The 19,205-nt window shown below is 47.4% G+C and overlaps 1 protein-coding gene across 1 annotated transcript in view; it reads right to left on the minus strand.

Moving 5' to 3' along the window:
• Positions 1-19,205, minus strand: part of LOC146199669 (ornithine decarboxylase-like) — a 50,285-nt gene that overhangs the window by 23,530 nt on the left and 7,550 nt on the right. The window contains exons 2-3 of the mRNA XM_084595175.1: positions 7,613-7,794; positions 683-772 (exon numbers count right to left, since the gene is read on the minus strand). Of these exons, the coding sequence (XP_084451301.1) occupies positions 683-772; positions 7,613-7,735 (213 nt within the window). The 5' untranslated portion in view covers positions 7,736-7,794. The remainder of the gene's footprint in view (positions 1-682; positions 773-7,612; positions 7,795-19,205) is intronic.

The following is a 19,205-nucleotide window of genomic DNA, read 5'->3' on the forward strand; positions in this document are numbered from 1 at the left end:
GCAAAACATATATATATACTGGCCCTGCTGTCATTTCAAGTTTCTAGATGAATTCAATATTGCCGCGAAACCTTCAAAACTGTATGTTGTTTTTTAACAGCCGCCGGATAAAGGCTTATCACTCTGATTCTAGATCGCGTATCAGTTCCGTAATCTTTGTTTGTTAATGCTCGATGTCGCTAGTCACATCTTTATCAGTTTCGTTGTAGCGCAAGATGCACCGAGATCTATCTCGAAGATTCCGGCCACTGCTCGTGTGTCTTTCCACAATGTTCCAGCCCGTGCTGGTAGCTGTTTGCGACGTCATCCAGATTGTTCTGAGCAGCCTTTAAATTGAGCGTTGACGAGTGTGACGGGCATTCTTTGTTCGACGATCGACCAGCACGTTTGTTGCTATCGCCGCCGCCGAGTTGCTTAGTTCCTTTGCGGGCGCAAGTCAGCCCAATAAAGAGTTAATTTCAGTACCATCAAGCCTGTGTCTTCTTTTGGTGTCAACGGCCTTGTCACCACTACGTGAAAATATCAAACCAAAATATATGCTTTCATATCGTCACTTGCTGCCCTTTTTGACATTTGTTTGTTTGTTCATTCATGTAAGACGTGAAAAAACCATTTCACTGCTACTCTTAATCAGCCTCAGGTATGGGACAGTGGTACTTAGTGCTACATAAGGTATGCTTACCCGCTTCGACAGAATGTCTCGTGCTACATCGTGCATTCCGCCTTGGGTGTAGACGAGTGCTCCGTCATCTGTCTGGTAAGGGGCCAGTGGCTGCAGCGGCGGGAAATAAGAAGGTAAATAGAGCGTCTTCTACCTGCGAAAACTGCAGCATGATCGGGTTTCACTCAGGAAGGGACCTCCGTCGATATATTTATTTTTTCGCACACGCACGTGTTCAAGCGTGGAAGGCCAGGGCTCCGGACGGAAGAAAAACCCACATAGTACTGAAAAGGTTGGTTGGTTGGTTGGTTGGTTTGTGGGGTTTAACGTCCCAAAGCAACTCAGGCTATGAGAGACGCCGTAGTGGAGGACTCCGGAAATTTCGACCACCTGGGGTTCTTTAACGTGCACTGACATTTGTTTGTGTTTGTGTAGAGGCACTGCTTTATATTGAGCACCGCGCAGTGTTTAACCCAGTGCATGCCGAATCTCCCAAGACATACGGTTTCAATGTTTAGAGAAAGTGCCATATTAAATTTCAATCTCTTCTACGAGGCTGCTCGCTTGAATAGGTCATTCCTTATGAGGGTGCCAATCAAAAATGTTCTGCATTACGCGTACCATTCGGCTGTGTTCGAGCAACATTCGAGCATCACTCCCAAACCTGGTTTCCTCTCTCTCTAACTCTCTCTACATATCACTCGCACACACACACACGCGCGCGCGCGCTTGCGCACTTTCTTTGTCTTTTAGGCCATTCGAGTTAAAAACTGTAAGAATCGTACGCGCTTGACCTGGCTGGATCTGCTTACGAATCTGTGTATCATAGTGCGAAAATTGGAAGAACGTTTAAGCTCTGTTTTTAATGGCACGATATGTACACTTTGCTACGATTGCTTGATCACGAATCTCTAATGTATGCCTCGCTTTTCTTTTTATTTGCATGTACAAACGCTATTCTATCTTTGCCGCTAATTCGCATTATCTGCGATGTTATAATATTCGGCAGTTGGGAAAGTCTTTGCTTCGAATGTGAAAACTGCGGGTTGGATCTTTTCGCTCGGAAGGCATGATTTGATTGCTGTGTTTTAATTAGTGTGTGGTGTCCTATAAAGCACATTCTCTTTCTTTTTCTGCCCCGCATAGCCCGTCGATAGGCTTTGTTTCCCATTCGTAAGCGAAATGGGTGGCCTAATAGTGGATAATGCCGACAGGAGTTTGCGGCTGCGTGAAGCCCTATTATTATTTGTGGCAACGAAACCTTTCTTGTAATCGAAATTCACTTCGGGAGTGGCAGCTAGTGTACTATACTCCTAACGTGAATACGCACATGCGCGCGTTTGTTTCGCCGTTTGGATATGTGTGTACCTGATTGATTGATTGATTGATTGATTGATTGATTGATTGATTGATTGATTGATTGATTGATTGATTGATTGATTGATTGATTGATTGATTGATTGATTGATTGATTGATTGATAATTTGTGCACTTTCCTGTGAGCCCTTAAGGCTGACTATATGTTCTCAAAGGGGCACTTGAAATTACCGACGTCAGTAACTGGGGGGCTATCGACGTTCGCATGCGGCTGAGATGGGGTTGCCGGCTTCTGCTTCTAGCCGCATCACTGCTGACCGAGCTTCAGAGCCCTCCACTAAGAAAACGATAATCTCTGGTATCAACGTTACAACTTCGTCGCACAAAACAAAATCTGCAGTGACTCCTGCCGTAATTAAACGCGGGTCAGGTCAAATATTTAGGAGAATCCCCCGAAGTGGAGTCGATTTGTAAAGGGAGTAATTACTCATTGACATCGACCCAAGCGCAGCCATACGGCTACAAATGAAAGCTATACAGCTTTCTCAGAAACTTTGTAGTTAAAAAAAATTCTCCAGAAACGGGGATCGAACCCGGGACCACCGTCTTTCCGGGGCAGTGCCTCTATCAACTGAGCTAACCAGGGCGGTTTTTTTTTTTTTCTTTATTTCCTGACCGAGGACGTACACAAAACAGACACATGTGACATCAATAACATGACAAAATAAAAGATCAAGCATTGACTTAAAGCTTCGGCCTTCCTTAGCTGAAGTTGTCGGATTAAAAATCCCTCATATGTGACAACCCTTCAAAACTAACCAACCATTCTGACTCTAGTTTTAAAGCTTTCTGTTCATCCACATATGCCCGTATGCTCTCTCTAAAGAGCTGTCTCGCTGAACGTGCATCGACGTCACCATGCTCTACAGCCATTCTGCTTTTCCATATGCTGTGGAGAGCCAGTAGCATCAAAAGATCCAACGGTGTATCATTGTTCGCTTCTACTGGCAAGAATCGAATACCATGTGGGCTTATGGGTAGTTCCTTTTTAAGCGTCCTTGGAGCACGTCCCATAAAAATACGGCATCCCAGCATTCGAGAAACACGTGTTCAATCGTCTCCTCTTTCCTGCATATTATGCAGTGGACACCCCAGGGTACAAAAAGCCCTTTCTGTTCCTTCCATTTCTTTACCTCCAATGTTCCAGTGTGCAGCTTAAAAAAGAACGTTTTCACCCCTGCCGGCACCATCATCCTCTTCACTCTTTTAAGAACATTTTTGCCCCCGGTAGACGAGTACACAGCTCTGTACAACGGTTCTGGAAGCACCACATCGCACAAGTCTTTATACAGTTTTTTCCGGTTTACACTCCACAAATAGTCTAAAGTAAACCGCACCATCAAGAACCTGTACGCCAAGACCACTTCCCTTAGATACCCGTGGACACCTCCTGACATGCGGTCAGAAGAAACGACAATTCCCGGGAGAGCTTGACCCAGGCGTAACTGACAGACCGTACGAAGAAATGGATTTTTCACATTCCTCAAAAACATGAAACGATTGACTAACTGGCGCAGAAACAGATGTGCCAAACCAAGCCCGCCGTCCTTCACCCGGCGGAAGAGATTTGTCCGACTTGTCCGTTCCCACGAAGACCCCCACACAAAGACGGCAAAGATACGATGCATCTTTTGGACATTAGCTCTTGAACAATATAACACTTGAAGCACATACCAAACTTTTGTCACTAAAAACAAATTACAAATCGTGGCCTTAGCAAACACCGACCACTGCCATCCATTCCATTTGTCCACTCTATCTTTCAATTTACCGACTTGGTTTTTCCAGTATGGGTCACTGTCCCGATACGATTCAAGAGGGGCACCAAGGTAGCTGACAGGGTTGGTAACAAATTTCATGTTAGCAAAAATGCCTGGGGTCGCTGGCCAGTCACCGTGCCAGAAGCCCAGGCACTTGCCCCAGTTAACAGCACTGCCGCTTACAGCGCAAAAATCTTTTTACAGTTTTCACAACTTCTACGATGCTTTCGTAGTCTACACAAAACATCGCGACATCATCGGCATAAGCCAAAAGCTTCACTTCTGCTTGATGCAGCTTGAAGCCTCGCATTTTCTCATGCTTGATAATGCTTAAACATAAGGGTTCAAGATAGATACAAAAGAGAAGAGGTGAAAGGGGGCAACCTTGACGAACTGAGCGTTGGACAGCAATACTGTCACCGACAGATTTGTTCACTATTAGTCTAGTTGTACAAGCACTGTAAGCCGTAGCCACTCCTTCTCTGATGACGCATCCGACCTTGACATAGTCTAATATACACAAAAGCAAGTCGTGGGGCACTCTATCAAAAGCCTTTTCAAGATCTATTTGGAGCATTGCTACTCCAAGTCCACCAGCATCGCAAGATTCAAGAATGGCCCTCGCGATGTGAATGTTCGTAAAAATAGACCTGTCTTTAATACCGCATGTTTGGTGGTCTCCAACAATATCTTTAATAACTGTTTGCAGTCTTTTAGCTAGTATTTTCATAAAAATTTTATAGTCGACATTGGTTAAACTAATCGGCCGGTAAGAGGTAACACTGCGTAATTGACCTCGGTCCTCCGTTTTGGGATTTAGCACAGTATGAGAAGATGCAAAGGACGGCGGCAGCACATTAAGGTCATATGCTTCATTATACACTTTTTCCAGTACCGGCGAGAGAAAATCCTGGAAAGCTTTATAAAATGCGGCGCTAAGTCCATCAGGGCCAGGCGATTTGCCGGGGTTCAAATTCCCAATAGCGCATTTCACTTCGTCCTCCGTGATGGGGGTCTCTAGCACACGTGTCGTCTTTTCGTCGAGTTGTGGCATTAAAGGCAAATAAACTATCTTGAAACTCTCGATATCAACTGCACATCGTGCGAACTGCTGACGATAATGCTCGAAGAAAGCTTGCTGGATTTCTTTCTTTTCATTGGTAATGGTCCCTTGGTATTCAATTTCATCTATCTGATTCCTTCGAGCGTGCCACTTTTCTGTGCCTAACGCCCTTTTTGTCGGACCTTCCCCCCTTATCAGCCGTTCGGCTCTAGCTCTGACAAGGGCACCGCGATATCGGTCAGCGTCGAGTAATTCAAGCTTGCCCTTAAGGGCTCGTATGTCGTCTATGTCGTATGTCGTCTAATCGATGTGGAAAGCAATAACCCCGGTTTGTTCATAGCTAACCAGGGCGGTCAGCAGAGCAGATGATAGGGCGAGAGCGAATTTATAACTCGAAGTGTTATTGATCGAGGGGCACAACATGCCCTGGGCATCCAACAGGTTTTCTTCGAGCGATTTGGCTACAATTCTGAAGCGCATCACTAAAGTTATCATGACTGATTTCGACGCACCACGCAAAGTAGGAGAAATTTCGAGACGACTAGGATCGTCTACTTGCATAAAAGCGACAGCGCACGCGCACAGCGATGCCCGATTACCATGCTTCCTCCTGTGATGCACCCTACCATGCGACCTATAGGAGCCCACATGTATGGAACCTTTGTATAGAGGCTCCCTAACGCGGCCAGTAGCATGATGGTCTTTGTAAAATTTCTGGTTCTCTGATAGCGCCCTCTACACTTCTTATCCTCCCGTGATGACTCCCACTACTCTCTCATTCCTCTGATAACGCCCACTCGCTAAGTCATCTGGTATACTGAGGTAATTAAGGCATAGAATTGGAGGCAGATATATCGGTTAAAATTCGTATGACTAACTAGACTAGAAGATGCATGCAAATTAGGCAGCGAAATGGTATGACATTAGGACCATTTTTTTAACCTACACCAGCTACACCAGTGTAGCATATCTTCTATACCTACAATAGATTTTTGCTGCACTGGTGTAGGTGGTGTAGGTTAAAAACATGGTCCTATCATCCAGAACCTTGCACGGAGAACGACTGCGTAGCGATTTTGATACGAAAGAGGACAAAAGCACAGGAGTATCTGTTGCGTATGCCGTCCTCTACCTCGCCACTTCGACGTCTCTCATAGCCTGAGTCGCTTTGGAACCTTGAACCCCACAAACCAAACCAAACCTCGCCACTTCAATGGCTTGACAAAGGATGCCAGTGCCGCTATGGCTATGCTACTGACATGGGGAAATTTTTTGGCGCCCATAATCTCTTTCTCAGAAATTTATGGCCCCGCCGGGGTGGTGCAGTGGTAAGACGCCCGACTACTGTGCCGGAGTTCCCGGGATCGAATCCCGGCCTCGGCGGCTGCGTTTCGATGGAGGCGAAACGAAGTGGCGTCCGTGTGCTGTGCGATGTCAGCGCACGTTAAAGATCCCCAGGTGGTCGAAATTACTCCGTAGCCCTCCACTACGGCCCCCCTTTCTCTCTATCCACTTTCACTCCCACCTTTATCCCTTCCCTTACGGCGCGGTTCAGGTGTCCGCAGGGCAAGTGTGACAGATACTGCGCCTTTCCCTTCCTATGAACCAACCAACCAACCAGAAATTTATGTATGAACACCGTGTAGTAAAGCCTTTCGCTTTAATAATGACAATAATATTGCTCTCCTCATCGACTCAAAGTCCCTTACCAAAACGAATGCAGCAATACGGTGTCGGGCGCTCGCGACAAAGATCGCGACTAAGGCCTGTGGGCGATTCATCTGCCCGAGGGATGCGCACGACAAATACACAGCGGGCCGTGTAACAAACATCTTTAATCTCACAGGGGGTCGTCCAAGGCGGTGCGGGGTCGTCGTCCGGGGGGGGGGCTGCAGCCTACGGGTCGTCTTCCGTGGAGAAGCGCCAGGAGCGAAGCCGGAACGAAGAGAGGAGCGAAGAGAGGCGAGGCGGCGGCGCGTGCCTTCCTTTAGAGCCCCCTCGCGCGGGACCAGTTATCCCTAAACGAGCGGGGAGAAGGAAACAGGCAGCGCGCAGGGAAGTGGCGCGGCCTTCGAATGCGCGGCGCGCCACGGGCCCTACAGATTTGTGGCGCAGGGCCCCACAGGCCGAAGCGGCGGCGGCAACTGACGAAAGATGCCGTCGCTTGAAATGTTTTGCCTGCGTCGCTTGCCTCTCGGCTCTGCATACTCTGAAATTTCGCTAGTCGTGTGGGAGGCGTAGTGAGCCGTCCCGCTCGTGAGGCGCTTGTGAAACAAGCATCTCGTATTTACATCTCCAGATTGCTGACACATTTGGAATTATTTGCAAAGTAACAGGGCGCTTTTTTTTTTGTGCACATAACACGTGAGAAAAAAAATTTGCTTCCGCACTGAGCGGTTAGGGTCCCTGACTGAGACTGCCTCCGTCGGCAAGCGTACGTCTCAGCATTGCTGAAAATTAGGTTTGGTTTGCTCGATTTAACGTCCCAGAGCGACTCAGGGTGTGAGACGTCGTAGTGTAGGGCTCCGGAAATTTAGACCACATGCGGTTCTTTAAAGTGCATTGACACCGCACAGCTCACGCACGTGTTGCATTTCGCCCCCATCGAAAAATGGCCGCCATGGCCGGGATTCAATCCCGCATTCTTGGTTCAGCAGTGGAGTTCCGTAACTACTAAGCCACCGCTGCGGGGCACACAAGAATAGCTGGACCGGAGTTCAACTTCTTGTCGTTTAATACAGCAACACTCACCTCATTTTGAGAAATTCCATGCGACTGCAAATTTAAAGGTTGCACACCGTTCTTCATCATCCATGGTCCACACTTTATCTTACGGGCATTGAGAAATGAGGTCTGAACTCGGCGTACAAGCATCTTGCGATCGCTAGCGTACAAGCTGAAAGCAGTCACACCGGAACCAGACAAAAAGGAAGCTGTTCAAAGAGAAAAAAAAATGGGGGGGGGGGGGGGGGGATTCGAATTAGTGCACTTATGCATGGGCTTCGGGCATCGTTTGGAAGTCCCACTCCGAGCTCTAAAACTAAAAGCACCAACCCGGCACGAGCCCGTGGGTTCAATTTCAGGCCACAGAACGGGCACGCTAACTTATCAATGCACTAAGTTCGGCTCGATGCCCGGCTCGGACTCGACCCCGGTCCGTTCTTGCGGCAGCTGGAAAGGTAAATTATCACCGTGTGCAAGTGATTCACGGCAAAAGTAAAGTGGCTCATATAAACACCAAGATCGTAATAATGCACGAAAAAATCCAGTTTGCTAAACACAAAAAGCATAAAGTATTTCTCCGTTCGACTCTTGTTTCGCGACCCTATCTGGGAGTGACCCGAGCTCCAACAGCAAAATGAAAAGGGTTTATCCACTGATAAACAAAAGAACTAAGATTTCTTACAGATTTTCAATACGCTGTTGTCCACAGCTCGTGACTTTATAATAGTGAACCGTACTCGAAGACCTAGTAATGATTTTTTTAATGAGCAATAATAAGGAGAAAGCCTTTAGCGCCTCATCGTTCTCGACAGAAGGTTGTCAGGAAAAGGTTGTCAGCTTGGTGCCACGCCTTCGAGAGCGAGGGTTAAAAATAAATTAATAAACCTTGTCTCCACCGGGAATCGAACCTCCATCATCCCCAGCCCAGCGCTTTAAGGTTGTAAAGTGCAATATATAATCGTGTGCTGTGCGATGTCAGCGCACGTCAAAGATCCCCAGGTGGTCGAAATTACTCCGCAGCCCTCCACTACGGCTCCTCTTTCTCTCTTTCCACTTTCACTCCCATCTTCCTCCCTTCCCTTACGGCGCGGTTCAGGTGTCCACGAAAAACAAGTGAGACAGTTACCGCACCTTTCCCTTCCTCTAAATCAATCAATCAGAGTACAATATATAAAACACTACAATACAATACGGTCTAAAACAAAACCGGCTGAAGGGGAGAGTAACGTCCACTTTGGTCCTCAAATTGGCTGTTACTCTGCAAGAGGAACAACTGCGGCGAGAAGCGTGCCGTATGCAAATTTGGAAGACTAATGTTTAGTCCTGACTCGAAAAAGACTAATGAGTGGAGGAACGGGAAGACGAACTGTCCACTTGATCTCTGGCCTATCCCCCGTTTCTCTCCCCGCCTCTCTCGTCGTGTCATACCCTTAAAGGCGGAGCTCGCTTCTTCTTCTTTGCCTTTTGAAACATGGCACATACATACATGAGAAGATTGACCAAGGAGTAGTGGCATACACGTGGAAATTTCAACCAGCGATTACAACAAACCCCGTACAGACTGCACACACTCTCACGCTGTGCGGTGCACGTCCTCGTCTCCATTAACTTCCATCTGTGCGTAAAGCGTACATCCTGTTCGATATAACTACGCTAAACCCTTACCATTTACTTTTGCCGGTGATAGCTGCGTATGAAAACAATCCTGCTTTTTTTCTTTTGTTTTTTCAGTCTGGAGCGCCCCCCGCTGCCTGAAACATATAGATTGCAATTTGCTTTATACTTCTGCTGGAAACCTTAAGACTGGAGGGGATGCCGGCTTCTGACCCTTCGAGGCTGGAAACCTAGAGGCTTTCGTCGGTTGTGGCGGAGGCTCCTAGCTACATCTCTTCGTCTTGTTAGCAGCGTCTACTCTTAGTCCTCCCATATCTCTCTCAACTCTCCGCTGCACGCACGCAGCACCGGTGGTGGCACAGCCGGAGAGAGTTGGAAGGCCGCGCATTTTTTTAAGGCGAAAGCCTTTAATGGCTCATGCTGTCGTGGACAAAATGTGTCCCGCTTTTGCGGCGGCTCTGATTGGCCGAGGCGGGAGGACGTCATATAGGGCTCGACCAATAAGAGCACCACCACAGTATGCGCGAATGCGTACCCAATATGGTCATATGTCAATCAATGATCAATTACCCATTAATCACTAATTATTATTTACTAATTACTAATAAAAGCTCAGTATATATACCTAATAACTAATTAATTAAGCAATTACTATTTAGTACTAGTTACTTAGCCTAATGCGGCACTCAGGCTTTCGCCTTTCACTACTTTAGTCGCTAAAGTCCCTAGTAAGTTTTTTTCGTCTTCTTTCCCTTGTAACAATAACAACGACCTAACCTGACTGTCACCCCTTCTTGTTGTACTTACACCTCAAATGCTTAGACTTTTTGTTTCTAAAGTACTCTGCATATTAGGATTTTCATGTTATCTGCGTGGACCACAACTTTTGTTTCTTTGTTTTTTTTTTTGCGATAAAAAGTTTGAACTTATCGAACATTTCCGTCTTTACAATATGTTTTTTTTTTATTGGCTTTCTCAGCCATTCCAATCTTAATCGTTATTTATCTCGACAGATGAAATGTTATCGTCTTCTCAAAACGTCCACAAGATTCACTGCAGTTACAATATTCAGCTCTGTGAAAAGGAAGTTATTCTTTTATGTTTTACATATTTTATTGTCTTATTTATGGACACCCCATCCAGTAAAAAATACCAGAATTCATAAGACGTTTCTAACCCTCCATCATACATTAAATTATCTATAGCAACCAATCCAAGCTGTGACACTGCAAAATCCCTCTTAGATTTTGTCATCTTTCTTTTCACTTCGAAACGTCTATGCGTCAACCCAAAGTTGCGGTCTGCCTCTCCGGATATCTCAACCGAATAGTTGTCGTTCCGGCATCGATAAATCGTTCTAATCGTCGTCTCAGAAGGTTTCCAAATAAGTGTGTGTTTTTTTCTTCACTGCTACGTTATCAAGAACCATATTTCTAGTTTCTATAGCGCTTTGATCCTGCTGCTACAAAATACCTTAGTCGATCTTTCGACCTGTGTTTCTAGGGCAATTTTCACTTAGTCGGCAAAATACTTCTGCGGTTCGCTTCCACAGTTTGCGAGGATGGATCATATGCTGCTCAAAAACGATTTGCTAATGACAATTTCATCTCAGCAAACAGATCCCAGGAACAAGACGCCAAAAAAGCGGAGCCGATAAGAAGTAATCATCGCTACTAAAAATTGAGACATACTCTTATCTGAAGTGGAGTAACTATAGAGATGCTGGCCTGCTTGGTACCGTTTTTGACAATGAATATGGAGCGCTTCAATTCTGCCCTTCTTCTGGACAACCGGCTCCAGATGTCACGTCCCTTTTCGAATGCGGTGTGAATCAATTAGTCAAATCGATTATCTTGAATATTCCAGACAAGGTTAACGGTTCCACAAGCTACTGCCGGCAATTCACTACTACGGCTTGCAGAGTAAGTCGATATTTGCGACGTCACGTCGCTCCTCTAATGTGCTACGCCCAACAACATTAGCAGCCGCAGCGCACGGAAGTATTCGGGCAGACGGGTAGACAAAGTTGCTGTCAGTTTTTCCTCACAATGCAGAAAAATACTATAAAATTTTGAAAAAATAAAGCGATTCAGTTCAATTGAAAACCACTAAAAGAAGACAGGTATTTTTGTTTTGTTTGTTTAGAGTGCATTCAATTAACGGGATTCCACAAAACTTTGTAATGCAACGTACACACGTACACATCACCGCCATTATCAGCCGAACTACATCTACTGCAGGGCAAATGCTTTCACATACCTCTCTAATTTACCCGGTTCGGAGCCGGCTGCGTCTGTGTAATGCACATACATACATACATACATACATACATACATACATACATACATACATACATACATACATACATACATACATACATACATACATACATACATACATACATACATACATACATACATACATACATACATACATACATACATACATACATACATACTGTTGTGCCAGTGGGGTTATCACACAGTAGCCCACCGTCAACAGGGTTGTGCCAAGGAGCTGGTAACGCAGCGCTCGTCACCCGTTTCGTGAACGAGGGCTGTCAGCTTCCTGGGCGGTAGCGATGAATCCGAGTCGGCGTTGGTGAGATGAAGAAAAGGCTTTATACACTATTTACATGTATTTACACAACAAGATCGGCTCTGGGGCCGAAAGCTAACATAGCCATACGCGACTGTTCTCGCGCAGCGACGGCCGGGGAGATTCCGCCGCGTCCGCACTGTCAGGGGGCGAACTGCTCCCGATGGACGCTAGTGACGAACTCACACTCGGACGACGGAGTCTCGAACGGAAGCACTTGAGACTCCGTTGCCGAGAACCGTTGACGCTCAAAATGGTCCAATCCGATGGCAGCACTTTCGCAGGGCCAATGGGAGAGCTTGCTGCGCTCTCGCTTCAAATATGCCGCGGGGCGAGAAGGGGTTCACCGTCAGGGCCACGGCGCGCCGTGCTGTCTGGACGTTCAGCGCATGTTAAAACACGTCGCTTCGGTCCCTTTGGTACGGCTCGCCTCCAGTGCATTGGTGCTTTGCAGAGAAGTATCCAAAGTTTGTGAAGGAGGCGTTCGCCGAAGAAGTTTGGCGTCCGGCTGAATTTCTAGGCGGCTTTGGCCAGGCACAACAGCACCCCCGCCATCAGACAATGCGCCGGGAAGACGAGCTGCTCGCATGTGGCTCGGATGCCGGGCGCGCTCGTTCGCCAGGTTCCTCCAAGCTCACGTACAGTGTCCGGGTGCCAGGTAGCCTCACGTGCCTTGGGTTCCACTCGCCAGGTCAGGATCTCTGCCGACAGCCTTGTTGCCGGGTCACGCCGATCAACTTCGCTCGGGTCGCTCCGATGCCCTTGCCACTCGCCACTGGTAACGGTAGACTTTTCTGCGGCTTGCAAAACCGACCGACAACAGGCAACACCGAACACAAGCAAGTACCCTCGGCCACCCGTCAAACACCAGACAGAGGCAAAATTTCAAATTCAATTAGCTAAATTGTTGTCCCCTTTTCGCTCCCACTACAACAAGAGACAAATGTATAGGATGCAGTACACAAGGTTCAAACAACAATTTTGCACATTAACGATACTACATTAAATAGCAAGGAAAATTATTAATAATCACTAATGAAAAATTTCCCTTGAAATCACTTGGACCGTAAAGCACAACTGAGGAAGTAAGGAGGTCATTCAATTTTGCCCCGATATGCCTACAAAGTTACCGTTAGCGACGAAATGGTCGTCGAAGGTAGCCATGTCTCGAATGCACGACTCAAAGCATCCGAGTTCGCATTGTGCCGCTCTCTTCCGCAAGCGGCAGAATGCGTAGCAGTATTCGGGCGGTTTGGCTCTCCTCCCTCCGCTACAGCCTCGGCTGTCCATTTCTCTACGAGACCTTTCTTTCCACTTTGTGCGTGAAAGAACAGACGAACCCAAGTTGCTCGCTTCGCTGAACGATCTGTCTCGTTCCTTACGCTTGGCGCACCAATCGCGCATTTTCAGAGCACGGGTGCATTTGTGCCACTGAGATCGCCGCTTCTTTTCCTTTCGCGATCGTTTGCGTTTTCTCACCTTTCGGTGACAGCATTCTTTCATGCACCTGCCTTTCCGCTCTTTTCGGCGGCGGCACTTGAGTTTTTGCTTTCTTTCTTTTTGTGCCAGCTCTTTCAAGCTGCCGGTAACCGGAGCTAGAATGGCGCCGGCATCGCTGAAGTGCGGCGCCGTGCCTGCATCGCGGCCAGCAGCGCATGACTCACTGCCAGTCGCGTCCGAACAAGGACAAGGCTCGCTCACGCCAGCCCCCGAGCTAGGCATATCCTCTGCAGGCTCGCCACTCAAGTTACACTGATCTGCCGGTGTGCCGCATCGCTCAGCGCTAACCGGCGCACGATCACGTTCGTCCGACAGCTGCGGCGCTTCGGATCGCGTGAGGTCCATGTTCGCACTAGGGTTGTTTTCGCCAATACAACTGAGCGCGTCAGTACACGAAACATGGCTCCTCTCTAGTCGCTCGCTGTCGACTTCACAGGTGTGGTTCTCGACAGCGTCCGCGTCATGGGTCTGCTTCAGCTGTTCAACACTCGTGGGCTGCGCAGTTTCCATGAGCGCCACTTCGTTTTTCCGCGAGTGATGATCTACGACAACGCTGATCTCGGACATTGCCAGTTTGTCGTCTCCCATCCTGACTACATCTCCGCCATGCTTGACAACTTCTGCTTTTGAGTTGTCAGGCGGTTGATTTACAGCCAGTTCCTCACTCTCGATTGGTGGAATGCCTACAGCCACGTGGGAATGCGTGCAGGACGGTGTCACTTCGGATTTCTTGCCGATGGAGTCGGCTCCAACCGTCTCAGCTGCCAGTGGCTCGACCAAGGTAACCCTAGACACTTCTGTTCGAGACTCGATCAGCTCGCTGCTGCGGTCGCTTTGCTCGGCCGCTTCCCCAAGTTGTGTCTCATTCTCAGGTGCAAGCACAATTTGCTCCGAGACTTCCTGACTGTCTAGCCATTCGGTTACATCGGCTTTCAATTGATACGCCAAATCAAAGTACGACTTGGTACAGTTTTTCTCCCGCTGATACCTGTCCCTAAGTTCCATTGGTGACAGCCGATGTCTTTTCAGTAAAGACTCTTTCAGGTAATCGTAGCTTTTCAAGTCAACGTCTATCACGCGCTTGATTTCTTTCGACGCCTCAGCGGAGAGAAGAGCTACCAATGTTTGTGCCCAAGTATCTCGCTCGAAGCGCTTACTTTTGCAGACACGCTCGAAATCTTCCAAATACACTGCCATATCCTCGGCGATGAGGAACGGTGGTGGACAGTCTCGCGGTATTGAACCGTTACAATGAATGACATTAAAAGCTTTAATCTTTTCCACGCTCATTCTATGTGTTGAAACCTCCAGCTGCACCAGTTGCCATACGCGGGCGTCCTCTTTCTCGTGACGTTCCCTACGTTCACGCATCTCTTTCTCGTGACGTTCCCTGCGTTCACGCATCTCTTTCTCGAAACGTTCCCTACGTTCACGCATCTCTTTCTCGTGACGTTCTTTCTTCTCCTCTTTCTCGCGACGTTCATCGCGCTTTTGGCGTTCTAGCTTTTCACGCTCCTCGCGCTTTTGGAGTTCTAGCCTTTTGGCTTCCTCCTTCCCTTTTCTCTCTTGAATGTCATCCCAGGCCTCTGCGGCTTCCTCAACCGTCACTTCTTCTGCCTGCATGATCTCAAGAATATCCTTTTTTCTTTTCGCTGAGCCCAAATCGATGCCCAACTCATCACAAATTTGGAGAAGTTCTCTGACCTTGTAACTCTCCATCTTTTACACCGGCCTCTTGTTGATTGCCTTTTTAGAATAGTGTACTATACGTTCGCTATCTCGCTCCTAGCAAGAGATGCGAAAGCCTTTCTCACACTGATTCCCCTCTCAGCATCCCTTGGTTTTCAAAACACTTCCTGTAGGCTTGAAACACGCAAGGTTAACACAATGCTACGTTCAGCCCTTCTCTAAGCTACCCTGTGTGTTAGAGAAGTCTGGCGTTTGAGGGAAACTTCAGGTACTCACCGCGCCGATGTGCCTGACGCCGGTCGATCCCGCAGCTGCCATCCAATGTTGCGCCGGTGGGGTTATCACACAGTAGCCCACCGTCAACAGGGTTGTGCCAAGGAGCTGGTAACGCAGCGCTCGTCACCCGTTTCGTGAACGAGGGCTGTCAGCTTCCTGGGCGGTAGCGATGAATCCGAGTCGGCGTTGGTGAGATGAAGAAAAGGCTTTATACACTATTTACATGTATTTACACAACAAGATCGGCTCTGGGGCCGAAAGCTAACATAGCCATACGCGACTGTTCTCGCGCAGCGACGGCCGGGGAGATTCCGCCGCGTCCGCACTGTCAGGGGGCGAACTGCTCCCGATGGACGCTAGTGACGAACTCACACTCGGACGACGGAGTCTCGAACGGAAGCACTTGAGACTCCGTTGCCGAGAACCGTTGACGCTCAAAATGGTCCAATCCGATGGCAGCACTTTCGCAGGGCCAATGGGAGAGCTTGCTGCGCTCTCGCTTCAAATATGCCGCGGGGCGAGAAGGGGTTCACCGTCAGGGCCACGGCGCGCCGTGCTGTCTGGACGTTCAGCGCATGTTAAAACACGTCGCTTCGGTCCCTTTGGTACGGCTCGCCTCCAGTGCATTGGTGCTTTGCAGAGAAGTATCCAAAGTTTGTGAAGGAGGCGTTCGCCGAAGAAGTTTGGCGTCCGGCTGAATTTCTAGGCGGCTTTGGCCAGGCACAACAATACATACATACATACATACATACATACATACATACATACATACATACATACATACATACATACATACATACATACATACATACATACATACATACATACATACATACATACATACATACATACATACATACATACATACATACATACATACATACATACATACATACATACATACATACATACATACATACATACATACATACATACATACATACATACATACATACATACATACATACATACATAATTTCTTTTCCTTCTCCTCCTCCTTTCCTACTTCTTCGTTTTCTTCTCCTTTTTCTTCGCAATTAGACGAGGCTCTCGCGCATGCGCATAACAGGCGGCGCACACTCACGCAAAACTCGGCTGTGACCCGCGTAGTGTAGCTTTACACTACAAAATCCTGAACCTCCCTCTGGCTCGTAGTAGTCGGCAGGTGGGACGCTAGTACGTACGTGCTGCTCGTTGGGGTATGAGATGTGGTAAGAACACATGACGTGCTCTAGTCGGTAAGAGCTGGCATATCGTGCAACTACTTTTCGATGGCCGCGTGAGACGAAAATTGAACCCACCGGAACTTTTGGATCCAGCGTCAGACATGCTACCCATTGGCCACGTATGTCGGGGACAAAAACGGAGAAAGGCCAGAACCGAAGGGCGTGTCAGGAGACGGCGGTTTCGTCCCCCTGATCGCCGGCCGAGCGGCCACTCGCTGGTGTGTGTGTTTGTGCGCGCGCGCGCGCGTGTGTGTGTGTGTGTGTGTGTGTGTGTGTGTGTGTGTGTGTGTGTGTGTGTGTGTGTGTGTGTGTGTGTGTGTGTGTGTGTGAGTGTGTGTGAGTGTGTGTGAGTGTGTGTGAGTGTGTGTGAGTGTGTGTGAGTGTGTGTGAGTGTGTGTGAGTGTGAGTGTGAGTGTGAGTGTGAGTGTGAGTGTGAGTGTGAGTGTGTGTGTGTGTGTGTGTGTGTGTGTGTGTGTGTGTGTGTGTGTGTGTGTGTGTGTGTGTGTGTGTGTGTGTGTGTGTGTGTGTGTGTGTGTGTGTGTGTGTGTGTGTGTGTGTATGCGCCGCAGTGCTTTTTCGGAAAGGGCACGGCTGCTCCTTGCAACTGCCGGCCAGTCGACCACCGGCTCGTCGCCCCTCAAAGCGTCCTGATCCACTGGCGCCGTCGAGGACACAGCCGAGGCCATAATTCACGAAACTCGGCGGGCCTGCACCACATGTCGGCAGAAGAGGTTCTTGGAAACCTAGCGGGCACAGCGATGGGCCTAACAAGACGCGGACGCCCGCCTGCCCTGAAATTCGAGCGTACGAGGGGGCTGCAGGCCAGCACCGGGGACGCGAGGAGGATTCCTCTATTACCGACACCGCCGAACGAGCGCCGCGACTGCCAGGCTCCAAGGACTCACACAAGCGGGAGGGCCCCTCTAGAGAAAAAGAGGAACAAGTGAATGCCTGGAGAGGGAAACACGGCCAACAGTCCTCGGACAGTAGCTTGCAAGACACCGAAAGAAACGGTCGTCCGTTTGAATCTGTGTAAAGTTTCTTCCATGTAGCCATTAAAACAGTTTGTTAAGTTTCACCGGAGTTTTATTCTGTGACCAAATTATCTCAACGCAGACACGACGACAACAACGATTACGACAGACAACGTAAGTGCCCGCTCGTTGAGCTTGGCTAAACCAGGGCCTTATACCGGTATCAGGCGAACTTTTGTTTTACTTTCTGCGGCAGCTTACGGCTGTACTAATGATACTAGTGGTACTAATGATTATGTGAGAGATAATACAAGTCGTAATCGAGAGATTAGTGATTAAGTGAGTAACAAAGTGCATGACACGAACGAGGGTCCACTAAAGGGGCCTAGAGTCGGATTTTGAGTGTCCCCAATTTTTTTATTTTTTTTTTATGTCCCAGCGTTCGTTCCTCCATGTCGGAAAGAATTGCCCGGTGACGTCGACTGCTTGAAGCTTCGCAACATCGTAAAAACACGAGAATTTGCCTGCCACTGATTGGTCGGTGGGTGATGTGACATCACGAGACCCCATGAGATGTGCCCGATCTGGCAGGTTTCTACGCGAGTTTCTCATACGAGACGGAAAGATGAGCTCGGGAATCAACCCCACCTGGAACATTGCACACGAATCAGACACGTTTAAGCCACCCAGGTATACGCTCGTACGTAAGCAGTTTGATTTGATTTGATTTTTATTTTTATTCAGACAATGTCTCGGGTACAGAGGGCAAAAGGCAGATGAAGTCTGCCTAACGATGCCCAAACACCCGACACGATGCTCACAACAAGCAGCAGGAGCAATAACATCATACGTTCTCATTACACATAGAGCTCATACTGAAGGTTCAGACTTTTTCAGTGACATAATTATACATTGATTATTTACAACGCATATTTAGAATAAGAAATATAATAAATTTCGCACAGTTAACAGAACAGCAAGGACATAAGACATTTCTGCATGAAACAACCCTTTAATCACCCGAACAAGAAAGAAGGTAAGCTAATAGCCTTCTTTCTGAAGGCGTTCTGGGAAACATCTTTCTGAATAATTTCCATGGCCAGTACATGTTTATTAAGAACATTGGGAATTAAAAGCAAAAGCATTTCTGTCCCATAGTTAGTCCGAACAAGTGGTAGTCTGTACCTGATGTGCCTTAATTTATAAGACGCATTACTACTAGAGTATAATTGAACATATTTAGTGGGATTAAGTTTGAAAAATCGTAAAGACATAGCAAAGCAGTTTAAACTCAAATAATTTGTTCACTTTTAGGACGGAATGCTCTGAGAAGTAGAAACCTGTATGATCATTGTACACAAGGTTTTCGACATATCGTATTGATTTTTTCTGCAACACTATTAACATCGAGATATTAGTCTTTGTTACAGACCCCCATACCAGTAAACAATAATGAAGATGTGAATGAATTAAGGTATACTGTAACTGCCACTTCAACCATTTCGGAAAAGGTCTCTAATATTGTACAGTACACAGAGTGACCTTGATATGTTGGCATTAATCATATTAATATGCAGAGTCCAACTCAAATATTCTCCAAAAATGACACCTGAAAATTTGTGGAAAGAAACACGTTCAATTACACTGTTTTCAAATGTAAGCTTGATTTTGAAAATCATCAGGTTTGTTGTGTGCCTTAAATACAATAACCTTTGTTTTATTAGCATTTAATTTTAGCTTATT

Source organism: Amblyomma maculatum, chromosome 2, assembly GCF_055883805.1.
Source record: "Amblyomma maculatum isolate TAMU_Amacu chromosome 2, ASM5588380v1, whole genome shotgun sequence".
In the NCBI taxonomy this organism is placed as follows: domain Eukaryota; kingdom Metazoa; phylum Arthropoda; class Arachnida; order Ixodida; family Ixodidae; genus Amblyomma; species Amblyomma maculatum.